We start from the raw sequence: 16,174 nt of genomic DNA on the forward strand, positions 1-16,174 counted from the left end.
TTTTATAAATGTAATAGATTATGTTCCGTCACTGCATCAATGCTGAATCTTCCACCTCCGCATCGCGATGCATCTTAGAATCGAGACATGTCCACACCCCTAGTTGCAATATGAGGAAGGTTGAGAACCAGTGTTGTAGATGATGGGTCTTAAGAAGAGGTGCTTCTGGGACACCACTGATATTCTAGTGGTCAACTGTAACGGCCGGCTGGACATTTCACAAAGGTTGTACTTCAGCACTTTAACACAGTTTGGTAATAATAACCTAGTCTCACATCGCCAGACCTTCACACACTACGTTTTAGTGCTGTGCAAGCAAAGGGTCTGGCCCAACTCGTTATCATTGCACACTGTGTTGTTTGTATTTCTCCAATCAATCAGAATTGGGAGAGAAAAGAAAATCCACCTTGCAAAAATTGTGTTGCACATCACACGAGTGTAGCTTGCTAGCTGGAAGGCGAGCGGGTTGTTGTCGGATGTGAGCGACAGGGATTTTCGTAAAAACGGTAAAAAGCACCGAGCGGAAGGTTAGAAAAACAGAAATAGTGAACCAATGAGAGTTTATATGGTTGGTCAGTATCCTATGATTCAGACAAAATCATAGTTTTCCCACAGGAAAACAGCCCTCTGTTGAGGAGACTTACAGTGAGGTATTGACAGCCAGCTATCCTTCTGAAGGCAAACACACCGTCTGGATCGTTCTCCTCATCGGGCTCTGATGGCGGAGACTGCAGGGAAAGTTAGAAAGGCAACATTACTCCAGCACACTAAAGCCCCATAGCAGGCTGCACGTGGTTGAGCTCTATGCCCCGTTATCACCTAGTATCACGGGTGTGTAATTGGGACTGAATGCAATTCAAATGGTTGTGTGACTTCAAGCCACTTATGAACTGCAACCAGTGAAAGAATCCCACTCCTATAATACAACCTTTGGGGCCATGTTATGGTCTCGGTATACTTGCTTTTAAATATGCATTTGTGTGTGCAAGAGGGCGGAGCCGTGTGTGCAAGAGGGCGGAGCCGTGTATGGTAAATGGCTGTTTTTTTTTTTACAGTGCTTTTATGCAAAGCGCTTTACAATTTATTACCAGTACTCACATTTGACCCATTCACTCACACATTCACACACCGACGGCGGAGGCAACCATGCAAGACGCCAACCTGCTCATCGGGAGCAATTAGGGGTTAAGTGTCTTGCTCAAGGACACATCGACACGCTGCCCGGGAGGAGCGGGAATCGAACCGAGAACCTCCAGATTGCCAGACGACTGCTCTACCTCCTGAGCCACTGTCGTATGCTGCGTTCCTCTGGAGTGTACTTTGTGCACGTCCTCAGAAGTGAACGCTATGTGTCCGAAAGATGCAATGAAGTGCGTCTGTGGGGTCAGTGTGGCGAAGTGTCCTTGAGCAAGACACTTAACCCCTAACCCCGGTGAGCAGGTTGGCACCTTGCATGGTCGCCTCCGCCGTCTGTGTGTGAATGAATGGGTGAATGTGAGGAACAGAAATTGTAAAGTGCTTTGGATAAAAGAGTTCTATAAATGCACCGTTATTTACCATTTCTATCAAATTCTTTGCGTCGGCCAGGGCGGATTCGGCTCTGATGGACTTTTCAATCCTCGAGGTACAACGCAAAACATACGCAGGCAAGTATGTGAACAACGCCGTTCACAGTGCAGCCGCTTGTCTACATGTATGCATGTTTAAAAAAGGCTAGGCTTGGGAGGTATAATTTTTTTCATACCGCCATACTTTGCTGACATAATACCCCGGTATACGGTATATGACGGTATGACTTTCATTTTCATCAGCGGGGGGGGGGGCGGAGCTAACAATATACTCGTTATCACCATACATAACACTTATATTGAAACACGTTGAGATTAGGGCCGTTCTGTCAACCTGAAAGTGCACTTTCTTCAACCTCGAAGTAAACAAATCACAGAACGGTAGCCAGTTAGTAGGTATCAACGTGAGCTCCCGGGACGGTAGCTAGTTAGTTAGCACCATCCAGGTATCAACGTGAGCTCCTAAGACGGTAGCTAGTTAGTTAGCACCATCCAGGTATCAACGTGAGCTCCCGGGACGGTAGCTAGTTAGTTAGCACCATCCAGGTATCAACGTGAGCTCCCGGGACGGTAGCTAGTTAGTTAGCACCATCCAAGTATCAACGTGAGCTCCCGGGACGGTAGCTAGTTAGTTAGCACCATCCAGGTATCAACGTGAGCTCCCGGGACGGTAGCTAGTTAGCTAGCACCATCCAGGTATCAACGTGAGCTCCCGGGACGGTAGCTAGTTAGTTAGCACCATCCAGGTATCAACGTGAGCTCCCGGGACGGTAGCTAGTTAGTTAGCACCATCCAGGTATCAACGGGAGCTCCCGGGACGGTAGCTAGTTAGTTAGCACCATCCAGGTATCAACGTTAGCTCCTGGGACGGTAGCTAGTTACCCCGCACCATCCAGGTATCAACGTGAGCTCCCGGAACGGTAGCCAGTTACCCCGCACCATCCAGGTACTACTATTACGTTAAGTCCCAGAACGGTAGCCAGTTACCCCGCACCATCCAGGTACTACTATAACGTTAGCTCCCAGTCCCAGAACGATAGCCACGTAACGCTCTGCTGGCGCATGCTGTGCACTACAATCAACTCCGTGTCAGTGTAATAGCAGTCTGTGATGTCACGGTATTGAGAATCATACCGGCGGGATCTCGAAATACCCTGGTATACCATAATACCGTCATACCGCCCAAGCCTAGCTGAGACCACTCATCGATATATCGATAATTACCGATAACTGCGTGATATGGATAAGTGGCGTCACACTTTCTTTTTTTTAATACTTTATACTAAAATACTAGATCTTGTGGCATGTTTTAGTTACTACATCCACATTTCGTGTAAATTCATTTGAATTGCAACTCTGCATTCAATATGCAGTGCACTCCTCCATCACATCCAGCGACCACCATAAAACGAGAAGGATCACTGTGGTAGTTTTGAATGGGGAAATCTGTAACACTAAAGATGGCAGCAACGACAAAGAATTGCTGCAAAATAAACATAAATGTGTTAAAAAGTTAAAGTTAAATGATCTTGTGGAATTTAAAACGGCACAATTAATGTATAAAGCAAAAGGTCATGTACTTCCAGGAAACATTCAAGAACTGTTCTTTGATAGGGAGGGGGGTTATAATCTGAGGGGAGAACTCAATTTAAAAGTTCTTAATGTACGCACTACCATGAGAAGACACGGCATCTCAATATGTGGAGTGAAACTGTGGAACAGTCAGAATGTGGTGCTAAAGCAATGTCCAAACATGAGACAATTCAAACTGATGTATAAGGAAATGATGTTCATCACGAGGATACAGGGATGAGGAAAGGACTTGATATTCACGGGTGTTTACATTTTTATTTGATTTCTTTCATGTTTTACAGATATAGTTTTTTTTTTGTTTTGCATATAATATATGCAAAACAAAAAAACTAAAACTATATATGTAAAACACGAAAGAAATAAAATATATATTTTATATATATATTTTTTTTAAATGTTTTAAATTAGTACACTCATTTGAGTAGTGGAAAAGGGGTAGGATTAAATAAGTGTATACTTCTTCCTACTCCTTTTCGAACATGTAAATTGAGTTATGTTTTGCTTTTGTTTAGTTATTTATTTTGTTTGAGTTATGTTTTGATTAGTTATTTATTTTGTTTGTATTCATTTACATGTTCGAAATAAAGATTTCAAATAAATATTCATCGTCAATAATTCTGACCAGATATATCGATTCTTCCAAATGGCATATCGTCTCGGGCTTAGTTTAAAAGCCAGTACACAGAGACCCTTGGCCCGAAGACGTGAGAGCGGTACTGACCGGCGGCACCTGGAAGTCCTCCTCCTCCTCCCCGGAGCTGTGGAAGTCGTACTGCTTGATGTCAGCCTTGTTGATGGTGTACTGGCTGGGCGGGCGGCCCGGCCGACGCAGGGGGTACAGCAGCTTGTCCCTCTTGGTGTACTTCTTCTTTGGTCTGACAAAGTCAAAGGGTGCCTCGTCCTTCACGGAGATGTGGTGCGTGTGTGGACCCGACTTGTGTGTCTGGGGGGGGGGGGGGGGGGGGGGGGGGGGGGAGGTTTAACAGTCATAAAGTGGATGAGCAGGAAGAACATATTCAAATGTGAAGAGACTACCGTCATTGATAAAGAGAGCCGTACCTTGACTTTGATCTCCGCTTTGTGGCGATTCCCGTTGGTGAGGGTTATCGGAGCGGTGTACACGGGCTTCTCCGCCAGGGGGACCGTCACCTCGCTGAGAATCTCCCCGGTGAAGTCGCTCATCTGATACCTATACGAGAAACACCAGACACGGGCAAGCGGTGAATTACGGGGCAGGCAGTTTCGTTTTCTCTCCCGTGTGTAGACGAGAGACGCAGATTTGAAGTGTGCGCCGGCGTCTGGGAGGGAGAACCCGGCCTGTGACACGGTGTTCTCTGTTTGTTAACACAAAGAGCAATAAATCACCCGGCGTGAGTCACGTCTGGTCAGCGGTGTACTGTAAGAGAAAGCCCTGCTGGGCGACGCCACAGAGACCCACCGCGGGAGACGGGCTACAGAAGCAACAGTACAACTCACCCAGAGGGGGGGGGTCGGTAAACATTAAAGCTGGCTCACTTCCAAGTGCTTCAAGGATACTTCAAAGGTAGGCCTGAGCGATGTCACTAAACCAGAATGTTTATAGTCAATGCAAATACCAATTAATTTCTATGATTCTCGATACCATACTGTGGCACTCATGTACTCTTACTCGTAAAGATAAAAGAAGATAAGATAAGAATAAACTTTACCGCTCTCAAAGAGCACCTATGGGTGGCTGCAATTAGAAACTGGCCCCGGTAAATGTCCAAACCCCCCCCGCCCCCCCCACCCAACCCCCTCCAATGTACAGTTTCTTCCCCTTCGAATGTATATATTTGTCTTGTAAGATCTCTTTATCTTAAACAGTACTGTACATTGTGTATATCTTGTATGTCACAAATGTCTTGATGAAACAGTACTGTATGTCTGTATGTCATGTACGGTATGTCATAAATGTCTTGATGAATTGAAAATGGGGGACCCTGATGTAAACAAGACAAAAGTCTTTCTCTGGTCTGCATCCCCTTAACCCTTTCTCTGCCACGCTTATATCCATCCTTGTAGCCAGTCTGCCAGCTCTATTTGTCTATGGAGATGTTCACCTACTTTGCAGGGCTATAACTTTTTAAATTGTATTGCTAAATTGACATTACTATGGCCCATTCAACATCGATTAGCTATCGTTCAGGATGTAGGAACGTTTTACTTTTTCATTCACACATTCATACAAAAATACGGTCTAGAGCAGGGGTAGGCAACCCTAGGCACGCGTGCCTGCATAGGCACAGGGGGCAGCATATACATTTTTTTATTTTAAATATTATAGTGAAATATTTTGCACTGTTGTCGCATTTATCTTGTTGAAATCCTCCCACAGGTTCTTTTTACTACCACATATTTAATTGAGACCCTTTATTTGTTTATAATTTCAATTTAGCTGGAAATACATTGCTACATCATTCAGTAACATTTGCAGAGCCTTATAACAAAAACATTATTACGGTCACCATTGTGACCAGTGGGATTAATCAACAAATTGTATTATTTATTTTTCTATTTCATTGAACATTGCACATGTTAAAAGCAATTTTTTTACTCAAAATGTGAGTATTACCAAGTCAACTTGTGTTCTTAAAACAATGACAATAAACATAGTTTTATTAGGTTGAAATAATGTGGTTGTGTACTTGTTTTTCTGTTAACTTATTATGGATTGAAAACTGAAAACCTTAATGCACAGTAACTGAACTCAATATTTTTAAGTTCTGGTAACTTATTATTGTTGTTTTTTTACAGTGTAGTCTTGCGATCAATCAAAACAAGCCTTCTAGTGATCCATTGTTAAAGCGCCTCCGAGTGAATCTCTTCCAGTAATGAAGAACACTCTTATCTCAGTTTTTGGATGAATCCCACTCATGAGAAACAACTAATCTGTGATTCTTCTTGCAGGGAGTGCAGAAACATCTGCACTCATATCACAGATAGCTGATAAATGACATTATTAAATGTAGCGTAATACTAAAACAAACTAAAAGCTCAAGGACTCCTATAGGAGCCAAAGCACTCATGAGTTATACCTTATTTCTATTGGCTTAGTTGCCTACACTGTTAAAGTCTACATTTCAGAATACAATGGGGCTTAGCTGTATATTTAGGTTATTGTATTATTATATGAATGTTTATATGTTCATTTTTATAACCTTACATTGAAACGGCATTAGGAATATTGATTGGATTTAGATAAAGTAATTGAACCGTCTTATTTGTCATAGGGCCTAACAAAAATAATGGTTTGGTTCCGGTTGCCGACCGTCCCTGCCGATTTAGGTGCGACCCAATTTATTTTATGTTAAAAAAATAAAAATAAAAAAAATAATAATTACAATAAAGTTTCATAAAAATCTTAGTCAAATCTTTAGTATTATGGATATTAAACATGCTGGCAGAGTACATGGACATGTTGTTGTGAAAATTTTAATTAAATAAAGAAATTCCCTATCCATAGTCGCAGTGGGAAAAAATAATAATAAAATAAAATAAATTCCCTACCTACCCATGGCCTTAACTGACAACCAACAGGAACCTTACCAAACAATATTTTCTTTTATGCCCTAGCTACGTTACCTCTCCTCCACCACCTCCAGGGTGAGATGCACTGTCTCCCAGCTACATTACCTCTTCTCCACCACCTCCAGGGTGAGATGCAACGTCTCCCAGCTACATTACCTCTCCTCCACCACCTCCAGGGTGAGATGCACCGTCTCCCAGCTACGTTACCCCGTCTCCACCACCTCCAGGGTGAGATGCAACGTCTCCTAGCTACATTACCTCTCCTCCACCACCTCCAGGGTGAGATGCACCGTCTCCCAGCTATGTTACCCCGTCTCCACCACCTCCAGGGTGAGATGCAACGTCTCCTAGCTACGTTACCTCTCCTCCACCACCTCCAGGGTGAGATGCAACGTCTCCTAGCTACGTTACCTCTCCTCCACCACCTCCAGGGTGAGATGCAACGTCTCCTAGCTACGTTACCTCTCCTCCACCACCTCCAGGGTGAGATGCAACGTCTCCTAGCTAGTACAGGGTATCTGCAGGTTTAGCCCAGTCAGATTTAATGCTTTTTAAGACTTTTTAATGCCACTCAGAATTAAATTTAATACCAATTTCACAATAACAAAAATCATGCAACGACACCAATTAGTTTAAGTTTAGGGACACATTGGTCCAAAGATGTTTATTAAAACATAACTTGGAAACTTAAAAATCTTGAACTTAGGGGAGCTCCAGTAGCTCACCACGTACCGCGAGTGCTATTTCAGCGCCGTGGACAACCGCGCTCGTCACGGATCTGGGGCTGAGCGAGTTCGAATCCCGGACGGCAGCCGTGCCTTTCCCAGAGTGTCTTTCCCCCCATCTGAACCCTTTCAGCCTGCTTCTGTCGGTCGAACTTGACCAAGTATGAATGCGACGAAAAAGCGATAAACGCTAAAAAAAAAAAGAACCAGCTGACTGGTCAAAGTTTAAAAAAAAAAATAATAATCTTGAACTTAAAGGAGTAACTGGATTGGATGAATTTCAACAAAGGGGTGACCAAACATAAATAGCAAATATAGCTATACAAAATATACCAGGGGCCAAGCAGCCACTGTCAGAACACATAACTATTACCACCCTCCCCAGGGTATCAAAAAAGTCAACCAACAAACTAGATTCTTGTGCCGGATCTCCTCTCTGGTAAACAAGAATACCCCGAAGACTAACAGGAGCACTCATTCAAGGGTACTACGACTATGCTTGCACCTCATGGTACCAAAGCACCTCAAAGGCCCTAAAAACAAGATTACAAACATCACAAAACAAACTGGTCAGACTACTGCTTAACCTCACTCCTAAAACCCACTTTACCCCTGCCCACATTCAAAACCGCTCTTAAAGAGCACCTACGGGAGGCTGCAATTAGAAACTGGGCACCGTAAATGTCCAAACCCCATGTCATGTATGTCCCTATGCCATTAATGTCATGATGTCATGTATGTTGAGTATGTCATAAATGTCATGTCACTATAATTGAAAATGGGGGACCCTGATGTAAACAAGACACACGTCTTTCTCTGGTCTGCATCCCCTTAACAATTGTGTGTATTGAGCCGTACTGTATTGTACCCATTCTGCAATCTGTTAAATAAAGTTTTCATTCATTCATCCAGTTGTTTTGTTTTTGTGGTTTTGGTTGAATGAATGAATACTTTGTTTAACAGATTGCAGAATGGGTACAATACAGTACGGCTCAATACACACAATTGTTAAGGGGATGCAGACCAGAGAAAGACGTTTGTCTTCTTTACATCAGGGTCCCCCATTTTCAATTCATATAGACATTTATGACACTCAACATACATGACATTTATGGCATAGGGACATACAGGTATATAGTACTGTACCGTTACATTTGTGACATATACGATATGCAAATATACAGTACTGTTACCCATAGATCCTAACATACATGGGAGGATACTGTACGTCATTAGGAGGGGGTGGGTGGGAGGAAGAAATACATAGTGGGTGAAGCTCTCATCAAACATAAACACAAACGTGTCCTTGTTTACATCCGTGAATAGATTATTTTCAAGTTAAGACCTCAGCTTCAAGCTTTGGCGTGGAGCCGAATGTTATCCGGACTTCTGTTGGTGCAGATGTTATAGTCCTACCTGAGATGGCGCAGCTGGTGTGGAGGCAGGGGCCGAAAATAAATGCGAAATAGTAGTTTGCAGGCGGTTTTTGCAGAGCGCTCAGCATGTGCGACGCGACTGCTCTTTTTTTTGTTGCAGCGGGGCTTGTAATGGTCTTTGACTGGGACCAACCATCGCGCAAACAGTGGATTGTCGAGCCAGTTCTCGTTAAATTGGCACTTTCCCATATTAACGAGTGCAAATGCTAAACTAAACTAAACGTAACGTTAGCGTTATCGCTTCGCCTTGCTAACGTTAGCTATACTCCGTTGGTTCCCCGGCCAACACATTACACAAGGAGTTGTGTTGGTTCCGCCCCATTCCGGTCTGCGTGATTCTACAACACGGTCAATGAAAAGTCAAACTTTATCTCCCGTTAACCGTTTTCCCCCAGATTTCATAATAAAACATAAGATGACATGGCATTTTATCTTTCCTTTCTATGGCATTTTTAAGACCTCTGAAAATGGATTTAAGACAAACTAAGGCCTTAATTATTGATAAACAAATTTAAGACCTTTTAAGACTTTTTAAGGATCCGCGGACACCCTGTAGTAGCTACGTTACCTCTCCTCCACCACCTCCAGGGTGAGATGCAACGTCTCCTAGCTACGTTACCTCTTCTCCACCACCTCCAGGGTGAGATGCAACGTCTCCCGCTTGGACTTCTCCCTCCTCTTGATCATCTCCAGGATGGTGACCGTTCGGCTGAACTCCCGCCTCAGCTTCAGCATCTTCTCGTACGACGTCTCATCATTCTTACGGTTCTGGGTTAATAAGACGAAAAAGGTGGGGGGGGGGGAAACAACTGAAAACCTCTCGACTGAAAGCACCTCTCTGCTAATGGGAGGCAAGCCAGGCTCTCGTCATAATGCCTGGAGAGAACCAAATGACACTGTACTTCAGCTGAATATGATTGGCATATAGCTACAAAAAAACGAAATAGAAATAATAATGATAATAATACCAACCCAAAATGAAAAAAAAAGAAGGGAACAAACATAAAAATATATACTTGAATGTAAGAAGACAAGGTAATTTATCAGCTTGCCATACATCAATACCTGGAGCTCACATCTGAACCAGTACCTCCTGCACCCCTTACCCTAAACCGGGTTTATATACTATTCCCTACACCCCTTACCCTAAACCGAGTTTGCACCCCCCCCCCCCCCCCCCCCCACGCACACACAATCTTTTTTATTTTTTACCACTATGAGTAGCATAGATGTTTGGCATAGGGATTGGGTTTCTTCATTGAGCGCTTATCCCTCATCACTAGGGCACAAATATTGTGTTTTTTTATTATAAAATAAAAAGCCGCTGAACAATCTTTACCTTCCTTGTCTGCATTTTCTCTGTGCGGCGCCTGAAAGCCACGTAGGCGTCGCTGTTGGTGGAGCCGTCCCTCTTCTCCTGTTTGATCTGCGAGGTGAGCGACGGCCACTGGCAGCTCTTCCTCTTCCTCACCCAGTAGTCGTACACCGACTTGAGGAGGTAGTCGTCCTCGTTCAGCAGAAGCTTGGCCTCCGGAAGAGAGACCAGCTGAAAGCGGCGGGGGGAGAGAGTGAGGGCACGGAGAGAAGGCGATTATCCAACGGTGGCGACAATAAGAGATCATTACTAGGGTTGCATCGGCATGAACATTCTAGTCGATATACCGATATTAACATTTCTGTTATGGCCGATAACCGATATTACAGATGTCGATGCGATTTGTATAAATAAAACAAATTTCTATGATAATCAAATTTTTTACACACTATTTTTGTACATACTGAAACAGTGTTACACAATCCTGTGCATTTTCATTGTCACACGCAAGTAACATTGCGTTACATACAAACTCTGCATGGCAAAAGAAAACACATGCACACAACAACAGCTAGACAGAAATCATCATCAGTTGCTCACATCAGCAGCCCAGTTTTGCTCATCGGACTGATGCAATCAATAAAAAAATTACTATGCCCAGCCAGTGTTTGCAGATATACACCTGCCCAGATTTGCTCATGATCAGACTGATAGCAATGTTTCAAAATACTGATATGGTCACCGATATATTGTGCATCCAATGTCATTACACCCTATGCTACAAAGCTGTAAAGGAATGTGAATCACTACCCACTTTCAAAACCACTCAAAGAGCACCTACGAGAGACTGCAATTCGAAACTGGCCCCTGTAAATGTCCTAACCCAACCCCCTCCAATGTACAGTGAATGTCCTAACCCAATAACCAATAACACACAAGACCCTCTTCTTGGGACCAAGTAAGGTTTCGTCGATATTCCAATATACAGTTTTGCTTGTACAGTTGTACAGTTTCCCCCCACCCACCTCCAATGTACAGTTTCTCCCCTCCCACCCCACCTACCCAACACCCCCCCCCCCCACCCAACCTCCTCCAATGTAGAGTTTCTACGTCAAATGTATATACTCTTTTTTAGACTCTTTTTGTATCACAAACAGTACTGTATTTGTAAATCTGGTATGTCATAAATGTATAGATGTAGCAGTACTGTCTATCTGTATGTCATGTATGTATGTCATATATGTTATGATGAATTGAAAATGGGGGACCCTGATGTAAACAAGACGAAAGTCTTTCTCTGGTCTGCATCCCCTTAACAATTGTGTGTATTGAGCCGTACTGTATTGTACCCATTCTGCAATCTGTTAATAAAATGTTCAATCAATCACAATGTTACAAAAAATGGAGTAGGGACCGCACTCGAGGAAAATCGTTGTTTTTATTTTTATATGCACAAGTTGTATAGCGCACAAAGCGTTTTCAGCCATGCCGGATGGCTGAAAACGCGTTGTAACTTAATTAATGTTGGACTACGCACCTGTCTGAGCGCAGTGGTTACCCTTTTTCTACTTACAATCAGTCACAATGCACATGCATCATGGTGTACCTGGTTAGCACTGGCCTTCTCCAGCCGGTCCACCATGGTCTCAAACTGGATGGGTTTGATCTCCATTTTGCGGTTGAGTCTGCTGACGAGGGTCTCGTCCTCCGAGTCCATGTCATAGTCTGGCTGCTCATTATCCAAACCCAAGGCTGTGGGAGAAAGATTAAACGAGTTTGTTGTTGAGAAGATGTGAGAGTATGTTGTGTCATGTATAGGGGTGTAAAGGTACACGTATCCATACCGAACCGAACCGTTTCGGTGTGTACCGTACTGTACCGAACGGCTGTGATGCACCGATGTGAAAATTGTGGCCGATACCGATAACCGATATTAATATTGCTGTTCTGGCCGATACCGATATTTACCGATGTCGATATCTCTGTATAGAAAACACTTTATGATAATCAAATAAATAGGTATTTTCCAAAATGCATTTTTCTTTTATTTATTTTTTAAACTTTTGTAAGTTATTTTCAGAAATGACTGATATTTTGAAACTATTTAACACATCCCACGCCGGAAACGGCTTACGACGTGTTTCAAGTTCATGCGAATTCTGCCAATCCATGGCGTACGACGTTATTGAGATCATATTTAATTTTTCCGCCATGTTATTCATAATTCCCTCACGGAGCCTGGTCTGATGCAGTTGGAGCCTGCACAACTCTGCAACGCTTCAATACTGCCGCCTGGTGGCTGATCGGTGAGTTGCCAAACCGGAAATGGACGAGTCGATCTCGGTGCGTCTGGTAAATGCGTCCGGCACTCGCATATTGTTGCGGGACTGTATACACACGTCTGTGTGTAGCGATCGCTGCCATAACGCAATAATCGATACGATTTGGACGTTTATTATGATTACACAAACCGGAAACGGATTTAGGAGATCGCCGTCAAATAAGTGGGATATTTTTCCTCCAGTCTCATCGTCGAACGGTAAGAGGACGCTGACGTTACTTTCAGCGTGTTTGTTTATTATTATCCATGCAAACTGCTCTGATCAATATATCACCCATACTACATAAAGCATTTACTGACTATCACGGAATTATAAATGACCCCCCCCCCCGTTCATCCGCGCATGATCAGTCATAACGTTTAGGATCATGTACAGTTGACATTTTTTATATAGCGTGTATCGCCAACAAACGGCATTTGATCATCTATATATGCGTTTATGCCTATATCTCACGTTCTAGGAATTACTGACGTATTTTCATATGAATATATGAATGAAAAAGTAAAACGTTCCTACATCCTGAACGATAGATAATCGATGTTGAATGGGCCATAGTAATGTCAATTTAGCAATACAATTAAAAAAGTTATAGCCCTGCAAAGAAGGTGAACATCTCCATAGGCTTACAGTGCTGGCAGAGAGTGGTATAAGATGCTCAAATTGCGTGGCAGGGAATGTGTTAAGGCCAAAACATGTAATAAAAAATAAAAAAAATATTTAAAAAGAATATATATATATTTTTATATCGGCCCTAACTTGATATCCGACCGATACCGATGTGTAAAAAAACTGCCATATCGGCGGCCGATATATCGTGCATCACTAGCTGTGTAGTGTACCGAACAAATACAACGGTATGTTAACCACTAACGACCGCCCACCGGGGGCTGTTTTTTTCTCACAATCGAATATAATTATCATCATTAAATAAAAATGTACAAGTCGATTATTAATTTCAATATAGAATATTCGTTGACAGCCCTACAAGTACAACTAGTCACTGCACACTACATCACCCCTGAGTGGAACATGGAAAGCCAAACTTTCCTCCACCGAACCGTGACTTCAAAACCGAGGTAATAATAATAATAATAATAATAATAATAATAATAATAATAATAATAATAATAATTTAGGACCTGCTCAGAGGTCATTAATCGGCATGCATGCGATGCATGTATGCGATTCGTCTCTGCGATTAACACATCCCGTCGTCCTTCCCCCCCCAAGGGCAGCCGGGAGCAGACAGGCGTCAACGTGAGCCGCGCCAGGGGACCAATCCAAGTGCTCCTGTCCGTCTTCGTCAAGGACGCCACAGCGTTAGCGATCTTGTTGTTGTGCATGTTTTTCCATTGGGTTTATCTTATCGGGGGGGGAAACCCTTGCGAGCACGGGGAGAACATGCAAACTCCACACAGAAAGGCCTGGGAGATCCCCCCCCTGGGTACCTGGCATCATGGAAACCTGGTCCCCAAGCGGGAATCGAACCCTGGACCTTCTTGCTGTGAGGCGACAGTGTTTAACCACTACACCACCGTGCCGCCGTTTTTATGTACCGTTACACCCCTATGTATAATACATGATATAGTAGCGTAGGGTCAAAAATAGGTCTGTGTGATATGTTACATTTTGGTAGATTCTGTTATAGAAAATAGTGTGTCCACACATTCAGAACGGGTGGTGGCCTCAGTAGCCATAACGTTGGCAGTACCAGTAGTGTGAGCTGCCCACACGGGTAAACACAGGACATGACACCACATAGGACCAGTGAAAGGATCACACAGAGACAGGCAAAGGAATGGGACTCACGCTGAATATGGACGAGCTGTTTGGGAGCCTTGAGATCTCCTTTGTACAGACGCTCGTAGTAGGTGATGTTACTATCAACTGCAGGCACCGGGATGACCATGTTCTCCTTCTTCTCACGGAACACCTGCTGGGCTGACATGGCTCTCTGGAGATGGTGCTCCTGTGTGGAGAGGGGGGGGGGGGGCGACAATGATTTTTTTCTTTGTCAATATCGTTACAGCGATATGGATGGACGCAGCAAGCTCTCTCCCTCACACACAGTGACACCTCTCAAGTTTTTATTTTTTACATAATTTAGCCAGAACTCATAGCTATTAATTCACGTATTCCACCAACTCTGCCTTGTTGCAAGAGGACTGATGAAACCTCTTGCAACATGGAAATGTCATGAAAAGTGCTCCTTTATTAATAATCCCCTTGGGGAAATTCAGGTGGCATGCATTCAATACATAACCAGCTTGTGTTTGCACCAAGTGACTGAAAAATTCTGCTTTTGTTAACTTCACTTCTGAGAGAATGAACACTACTACTGCATCTGCAAAAGGAGGCAGAAACTGCTCCAGCCATACCCAAATGTATATACTCTATTTTTTTTTGACTATTTTTGTATCACAAACAGTACTGTATTTGCAAATCTGGTATGTCATAAATGTATAGATGTAGCAGCACTGTCTATATGTATGTCGTGTGTCATATATGTTATGATGAATTGAAAATGGGGGACCCTGATGTAAACAAGACGAAAGTCTTTCTCTGGTCTGCATCCTAGCAACATGCAATTAATTGTATAGCTGTACTGTATTGTACCCATTCTGCAATCTGTTAATAAAGTTGTCAATCAATCAATCAAACTGAGCTTCATTGGAAGGCTGACACTAGTCAGAATGAGTTTTAAGTTGACAATGCTAGCAGTGCACATCTCAGCTGTTGCCAGCAGCTATAATACATTAGGTGTCTTGCTCGCTAGCTGAAGCAGTCAGGAAGGTAACGCACGCTGATGATGCAGCTACCCGCGTCGCCAGTCGCCAAGAGAACTACGCAAAAACAGTGACGTGACATCAAGAGAAAAGAGCCCAAATATCCGCGGCGCTACGCAAAGGGCGTAGAAATGGACTTAGTATATACGTAGTTGACGTAAATGCAAAGGGCCCCGATCATTCACAGCATGGCATCTACGCACAAAGTCGTACGTAAACTCATAGTGAATACCATGGCCCTACATAGCAGCACCCGAATCATCTCCCCGAAATTATATTTATTTTTAAAAACACACAACCATACCAATTCCTCCTCTTTCTCCATCCCAGTCGGCATTTGCGGAACAGCCCGGTTGATAGAGACGCAGTCGCTGAGGTCCGGAAGGTCTCTGCTGCGGTACACGGGGAGAGGTTTGGCGGCGTCTAGCGCTCGCGCTCGGAACGATAATTTGCTCATTGTTTGCGCCCGTCGTGATCACACAGAATGCGAAGGAAACATGAATCCCGCGTCAGAATGCGATCAAAAACGGGTATAAATCCACAAGGGACACGGTTGTTTCCACAAAAGTAGAATTCATTGGTTTCCCCTTGTTCGTAATACTGCGCCAAAAGCCATTTCTGGTCGAGTTTAAGTGGATTTTATAGCTATTTCCCTCGGCCGGTCTGCTGCCTGCGCCATGGAAAACATGGCGGACATGTCCACACAGCGGCGGAGCTCCCGGCAGCCAGTGCGACACGTCTGAAAAACAACATGGGCCGCGGGGCTGCGCGCGCATCTTATACAACAGAACATGTATGGAGAAATCATTCTAACCAAATGTAATAATGGAATTCATAATCCATCCAGGTTATTTGTATGT

General features: G+C 43.5%; 1 protein-coding gene across 2 annotated transcripts in view; it reads right to left on the reverse strand.

The window, feature by feature from the left end:
* epc2 (enhancer of polycomb homolog 2) overlaps positions 1-15,994 on the reverse strand; it is a 38,281-nt gene extending 22,287 nt beyond the window's left edge. For both annotated transcript variants that reach the window (XM_084314742.1, XM_084314741.1), the window contains exons 1-8: positions 15,619-15,994; positions 14,338-14,497; positions 11,793-11,938; positions 10,211-10,417; positions 9,491-9,639; positions 4,221-4,350; positions 3,883-4,104; positions 645-728 (exon numbers count right to left, since the gene is read on the reverse strand). In XM_084314742.1, the coding sequence (XP_084170868.1) occupies positions 645-728; positions 3,883-4,104; positions 4,221-4,350; positions 9,491-9,639; positions 10,211-10,417; positions 11,793-11,938; positions 14,338-14,497; positions 15,619-15,771 (1,251 nt within the window). In that variant the 5' untranslated portion in view covers positions 15,772-15,994. The remainder of the gene's footprint in view (positions 1-644; positions 729-3,882; positions 4,105-4,220; positions 4,351-9,490; positions 9,640-10,210; positions 10,418-11,792; positions 11,939-14,337; positions 14,498-15,618) is intronic.
* Between the last annotated feature and the right edge of the window lie 180 nt (positions 15,995-16,174).

The sequence above is a fragment of the Notolepis coatsorum genome (genome assembly GCF_963971535.1).
Source record: "Notolepis coatsorum genome assembly, chromosome: 5".
In the NCBI taxonomy this organism is placed as follows: Eukaryota; Metazoa; Chordata; class Actinopteri; order Aulopiformes; family Paralepididae; genus Notolepis; species Notolepis coatsorum.